Below are 7,194 nucleotides of genomic sequence, written 5' to 3' on the forward strand. Positions count from 1 at the left end.
TTAGATAAGGGATATTCAACCTCTATATTGTTTTGGTTTTAATTGGTATTTTCCTGATGACCGATGATGCTGAATTTCTTTTCCTGTGCTTATTGGCCATTCACGTGTCTTCTTTTTGAAGTGTCAGTTCAGAGTTTGCCTTTTTTTTTTTTTTTGATAGGGGTGGGAGGAGCTTGTTTGACAGGTTTTCTTTTCTTATAGTGTATTTATTTGGTTTTGGTATCAGGCTGGTGGAGTCTCTTAAAAGGAGCAGGGAAGTATTCCCTCATCTCTATTTTCTGAAATAGGTTGTAGAATATTTGTATTAATTCTTCCTTGAATGTCTGTTAGAATTTACCACTTAAGCTGTCTGGGCCTGTAGTTTTCTTTGTTGGAAGATTTCCCACACCCCCAACCAGTATTAAGGGGGTACAAATGTTTTTGGTTACATGGATTGCTTTTGTAATGCTTGAGTCATGGTTACAAGTGTGCTCATTACCCAAGTAGTGTTCGTCATACCCATTAGGTAGTTTTTTGCCCCTCCCCCCTGTGGAAGTTTTTTGATTACAAAATCAAATTCAGTTTCATTAATAGCTAGAGAGCTATTCAGATTTTTTATTCCTTCTTGTGGTAATTTGTTCATTTCGTATTAGTAGTCAAATTTATGAGCATAGAGTTATTTATAATATATACTTAATATTTTAATGTCTGTAGGATCTCTAATAAAGTCCTTTTTCCCCTGATATTGGTAATTTGTGTTTTTTCTTTTTTTTTTTTCTTCCTTGTTCAGTCTAGCTAGAGGTTTATCAATTGTATTGATCATTCCCAAGAACCATCTTTTGGTTTTTTCTGTTTTCTTTTTCTTTGATTTTTGCTTTTGTTGTGATTATTTTCCTCTTTCTACTTATTTTGAGTTTCATTTGCTATTCTAACTACTACTTCCTTTATTTTGTCGCTTGGTCACCCAGGCTGGAATACAGTGGTGGGATCATATCTCACTATAACCTCAAACTCCTGGGCTCAGCTAGCCTCCTGCCTCAGCCTCCCAAGTAGCCAGGACTAGAGGCCCATGCCACCACACCCAGCTAATTTTTAAATTTTGTGTAGAGATAGGATCTCCCTAACTTGCCTAGCCTGGTCTTAAACTCCGGGCCTTGTGTGATCCTCCCACCTCGGCCTCCCAAAGCTCTAGGATTACAGGCATGTGCTAATGTGCCTAGCTCTTCTAACTTTTTAAGATGGAAGCTTAGGTCTTTGATTATAAATGTTTCACATGTTCTAATATAAATATTTAAGGTTATCATTTTCACTCCAAGCCCTCCTTTAGATATAGCCCACAGATTTTGATATGTTCTGTTTTTATTATATTCAGTACAAAGGATTTTCTGATTTCCTATATGACATTTTTGATTCATGGGTTATTTAGAATCACAGGCCCCAACCCCTGGGCGGTGGACCGGTACCAGTTGACCGGTACCAGTCCGTGGCCTGTTAGGAACTGGGCTGCACAGCAGGAGGTGAGTGGTGGGGAAGTGAAGCTTTATCTGTATTTACAGACACTCCCAATAGTTTGTATCACCACCTGAGCTCCCCTCCCCTCATCCCCCATCCTTGGAAAAATTGTCTTCTATGAAACTGGCCCCTTGTGCCAAAAACCTTAGGGAGCACTGATTTAGAAGTATGTGGTTTCATTTTCAAATATTTGAAAATTTTCCAGATACCATTTTCTTATTGAATTCTAATTTATTTATATTCTTGCCAGAGAATATACACTGTATAATTTCAGTCTTTTTAAATTTATTGGAATTTGTTTTATAGCTTTGTGTATGATCTCTCTTGGTAACTGTTTCATGTTCACTAGACACAGTGTGTTCTGTATGTCTCAGATCAACTGGGTTGAGAGTGGTTAAGTCATCTCACTTTGTTGCTCTGCGTGCAGTGGTGTCATCATAGCTCACTGCAACCTCCAACTCTTGGGCTCAAGAGGTCCTCTCGCCTCAGCCTTACTAGTAGTTGGGACTGCAGGCGCACACCACCACTCCCAGCTAATTTTTTCTATTTTTAGTAGAGACAGGGTCTCGCTCTTGCTCAGGCTGGTCTCGAACTACTGACCTCAAGCGATCCATCCACCTCGGCCTCCCAGAGTGCTAGGATTACAGGCGTGAGCCACACACCCACCCATGTCATCTATTAATATATTTTTACTGACTTTCTGTCTACTTATTCCATCAGTTACTGGGAGGAGTTTTGATAGCTGCTTATGTATTAATGGATTTGTCTTATTTTTCCTTTCAGAAAGTTTTGTCAGTTTTTGGTTCATGTACTTTGAAGCTTTGTCAGTAGGTAAATACACATTTAATATTGCTGTGTCTTTCTCATGAATTGATCCTTTTTTCATTATGAGATATCCCTTTTTATCTCTGCTGTTAATGTTTATTCTGCTGCTATTAAGTCTGCTTTGTCTGATATTCATACTACTCCAGCCTTCTTTTAATTGATTATTAGCCTCATTTAACATTTTCTTTTGTTTTACTTTTTATCCATCTGTACCTTTACATTTCAAGTGATATTCTTATATGCAGCTTATAATTGGGTCTTGCTTTATTATTCAGTCTGCCAATCTCTGGTATTTAATCTTAGAGTGTTCGATTCATTTTCTTTTTAGTGTAGTTATTGATATTAATATTATTTGGTTTAATGTGTCATTTAAATGCACCATTTGTTTTAAAATCTTTTTGTAGAGACAGGGTCTCACTCTTGCCCAGGCTGGTCTTGAACTCCTGGCTCAAGTGATTCTCCTGTCATAGCCTCTTGAGTAGCTGGGGCTACAGGTGTATGTCAGCATGCCTGGCTTTCCTAGACTTTTATGGTTTTAAGTTTTACATTTAGACCTACGATCTATTTTAAGTTAACCTTTGTATATTGTGATAGGATGTCAATAAAGTTTATTTTTTTGTATGTGTATATCTAATGATTTCAGCATATTTATTTAAAAAGTTTTTCTCTCTGCATTGAATTGCTTTTCAAATTGCAGCTGACCATTTGTGTGTAGTGTATTTCTGACTTTTTTCTGTTTCATTAATATATTTGTCTGTCATGGTACCAATATGACCCTGTCTTAATTATCTGACTTTAGGACTTACTACTGCAATCTTAATCCTCCAATTACATAAATATTTTTCAGTGTTGCTTTGGTTTTTCTAGGCCCTTTGCATTTCCGTAAGAATCTTAATATGAATTTCATGATTAGCTTATCAATTTCAACAAAAAAAGCCTTCTGGGATTTTGATGGGGATTGCACTGGATCTGTGGATCAATTTGGGGAAAATCGATACTGTAACAATATTGAGTCTTCTGACCAATGGACCCCTATTTCTTTCTACTTAGGTCTAACTTAATTTCTTTCAGTAATGTTTTGTAGTTTTCAATATACAAGTCTTGCGCACCTTTTGTCAGAGTTATCTCTAAGTGGGTGATTTTTTCACTATTATAAATGAAATTTTATAAAAATTTTCAGAATCTTATTTTTACTTGCTATCTTATAGAAATATGTTTGATGTGTAATTTTATGTTTTATCTTGCAATCTTGCTATATTTTCTTAATTTCAATAGCATTTTTGTAGATACCATAGAATTTAAATTTAGATGGTCATATCATCCATGAATAAAGAATTTTACGATGTTTAAAAACTGGATTCCTTATTTCATATTCTTGCTGCATTGCACTGGCTAGAACCTCTAGTAGAGTGTTGAACGGAAGTGGTGAGTTAGACATTCTTGCCTTATTTTTTTTTTTTCCTTGCCTTATTTTTGATCGTAGAGGGGAAAGCATTCGGTTTTTCACCACCAAGCGTGATGTTAACCATGGGCTTTTTGTTGATGTCATTTATTAAGTTGAAGAAATTCCCTTCTATTCCTGTTTGCCTAAGAGTCATTACTGGGAATGAATTTTGGATTTTATTGAATTTTTTTTTTTTAAATCTATTGATACAGTCATAGGATTTTTCTTATTTGGTTTGTAAGATGGTGAATAGTATTGATTAATTTTTTAATGTTAAATTAGTGTTAACATTCCTTGTATAAACTCTACTTGGTCATTATGTATTATCTGTTTTATATAGTGTTGAATTTGATTTTTGCATCTGTGTCCCTGAGGAATCTTAGCCATATAGAATGAGTTGGGACATAACTTGTTCCTCTTTCATAACTTGTTCCTTGTCATAAAAATGGTATTATTTCTTTAAATGTTTGTTAGAATTCACCTCTGGATATGAGCTTTCTTTGTGAGATGGTTTTTAAATAAAAATGCGATTTTTCTGTTTTTGAGACAGTCTCACTATGTTGCTCAGGCTGGTCTCGAACTCCTGGCCTCAAAGGATCCTCCCGCATCATCTTCCCCAAGTACCGGGATCTCAGGCATGAGCCACCATGCCTAGCCTGAAACCATGTTCTTTACACTGTTTTGTAATGAAATCGGGAGTGATCCTGAGTATCTTTTACACTAACATAGAAGTTCACTGGTTATTTGTTTCATGATGTCGGAGTTACCTCACTTACAAATGAGTTAGATACCTCTCTCTCTCTCTCTCTCTCTCTCTCTCTCTCATACACATTGAAAATATGCCATATCTTTTCATTGCATATTTTAAAAAAATAATTAACTCCTCTTGTTCCCTCAGAATAAAGGTGATCGTTTTATCAATGACTGAAAAAGCAACTGCTTTCCTAAAAAATAAACTCATACTAGGAAACCAACATTTAAAAAATAATATTTTCATCATTATGTCATATGCAAACTTTAAAGAGTTGGAAACAGAATTTTCTATTCAGTTGGTTTGAACCTATTTGCTACAAATACTAAAACATAGCTTTTTAATATCTGTTAGGTTCAACTTCAATAGAAACTTTTGTGTAATTAAGGTATAGGATTGAAAGTTTGGTGTGGTTTAGTAAGCGTAGGACTTGTTCCATTTGTATAACTGTGTCTTTGTGACACCCAATGAAACCAAACATCAAAATAAGCCAATCTTAGTATCAGATATTTGAAACACTGTATTTTTGTGTGTATAAAGAAAGCTGTTGTTGTCATTAATAAGTAGAATTTTAAAATTACTCTAAAATATTTAATTTTTATCTTATACAACATATATATTACTTAAGTAGTAAGACACACAATATACATGCTTGAAGATACAGATGGAAAAATTTCTTAGTAATGGAGTTACATGATCAAAAAACCTGGAGACCAACTTATTTCTCCTACTTGTATTACTGCGGTAACTTCCTAATAGGTACCTTTACTTCTTTTCTCAAAGCTGTTGTCCACTTAGTCGCCAAGATGGCCTTCACAGCATGCAGGTGCGGTTGTGTAACTCTTTGCTTGATAAGCTGCACACACAGATCTTTCACAGGGTCCGTAAGGTGTGTGAGCTGTATGATCCAGCTTCTTAGGTCTTCAGTCTCATTTCTCACCATTTTTCTCCCTGTGCTTTTTCCTTTACATGGGCTTCCTTAAAATCCCTTACACTAGCTGTGCTCTTGCCTCCTGGCCTTTATACATGTTTTTTTCCTCCCCTGAACTCTCACCTATCTCCTCCTTTCCCAGTTACCTTCTGCATACCTTCAAATCTTAATCTGAATGGTACTTCCTCAGGGAAGCCTTTGCCCATCTTTCTCGCCAGCCCTCAGGTACACAGTTACAAACTCTCACATAAAATTCTGTGTGTGGATTTACCCTTCATTGTACTTTCCACAATTGCCATTTTACCTTTATTTGTGTGAGTAGTTTCAAAGGTAGCCATTATTGATACTATTCAAATAGATGTAAAGGTCCTAAGAGACTGTTTTTGCTCATCATTTTGTTTTTCCTGTACTTGGATACATGAATGAATGTGATACCAAAGAGTTTGGGTTTCGTCCCTGGGAAAAACAAAAGAGCTGTTGGAGGTTCTGTGAAAAACAGGAGAGCGATGACGACGCATACCAAGACTTGGGCTTGAGAAGGGTAATTGGGAGGCTGTAGTTGAGTGGAGGAAAAAGACCAGAGCCAGGCATTATAGGTGAAAACCGATGAGAACCTGAAGTCTTTACGGTGTTATGTGGAGAATGAGTACCGTGGATGCTGTTGAAAAGAAATGAATGATAAAGAAAGAAAGACCATTAGGTAGCTTAATGCTTTTTGTATTAAGCTCTGGGAAAGTCCACTATTGACCATAAAATTGCCGAAGGTGATCATAGGGGATCATTACATTTTTTTGGTGCTTTTTCTTTTAAGTACTTGAAGCATTTTTACATAGTTTGAAATATTTTTCACTAATGAACCTTTCTCTTTTAGTGTGACTTTGTATAACTTTATTTTCCTTTTTCTTAGGAATCCCAGCAATCCAATTTTGGCCCTGGAGAACAAAGTAAGTATTTCTTTTCCTTTTGGTTTTTAAGTTAAGCTATTTGTAAAATACTCGATTCTCATGGTCACATCATATACATTGCTTCAGTAATTCTTTTGTGTGTCTTCTTCTAATTTTTATGATCTGAAGAGTAGTAATGGGTTGAGCTGAATTTTGGCATGCTTAAAAATAATCAACTGTAGACCATTGGAGATCAAAAAACACTTTTTATTGAATATTTAATTAATAGTTGAAAGTTCATGAATTCGGTTTGATAGGCACCTCATAAACTCAGTTGCTGTTTGTCTGTCTTTTTACTTCCTGCATGAAGATACTTGTTTTTATGATGGTAAAACTCCAGGGAAGAAGAGTTCATTTTAGCTGACCATTCCTCTTCTCTTCCTTATCTACACAATCCTTACTTATTCTTCCTTGGTCTTCTGGTCTGGATAGAAAGTCTGCTTCACTCCCCATCTGTTGACTTCTCAGAAGAACTGGAAGGGAAGATAGCCTGAGGGATATCAAATATAGTCCCAAAAGGTGGTGGCTGTGTAGATTGATAGTGGTCAGGAACCATTGCAAATGTCTGGGCTTCACCACGTAGCGCTGTAACAAAACAGATACTCTTTTTGCCAAGAGCAGTAACTTGTTAAATAAGGTAGATTTATACTGTTCATAAGATTATTTTGGGAGATGAAAATGTGGAGCTTTTTGATCCTTAGCTTGTTATCTTTAGTGACCTTAATGCAAAGAGCTGAAACTAGAAGAACATCTCTTTTAATGTTAAACTTTCTTTATTTGTACATCCATTTCTTTTTTTTTTTTTTTT

At 35.7% G+C, this 7,194-nt stretch overlaps 1 protein-coding gene across 3 annotated transcripts in view; it reads left to right on the plus strand.

The window, feature by feature from the left end:
- Positions 1-7,194, plus strand: part of AFF4 (AF4/FMR2 family, member 4) — a 61,712-nt gene that overhangs the window by 33,486 nt on the left and 21,032 nt on the right. For all 3 annotated transcript variants that reach the window (XM_012651346.1, XM_012651348.1, XM_012651347.1), the window contains one exon: positions 6,350-6,386. In XM_012651346.1, the coding sequence (XP_012506800.1) occupies positions 6,350-6,386 (37 nt within the window). The remainder of the gene's footprint in view (positions 1-6,349; positions 6,387-7,194) is intronic.

This window comes from Propithecus coquereli, unplaced genomic scaffold (genome assembly GCF_000956105.1).
Source record: "Propithecus coquereli isolate 6110/MARCELLA unplaced genomic scaffold, Pcoq_1.0 Scaffold353, whole genome shotgun sequence".
Taxonomy (NCBI): Eukaryota; Metazoa; Chordata; class Mammalia; order Primates; family Indriidae; genus Propithecus; species Propithecus coquereli.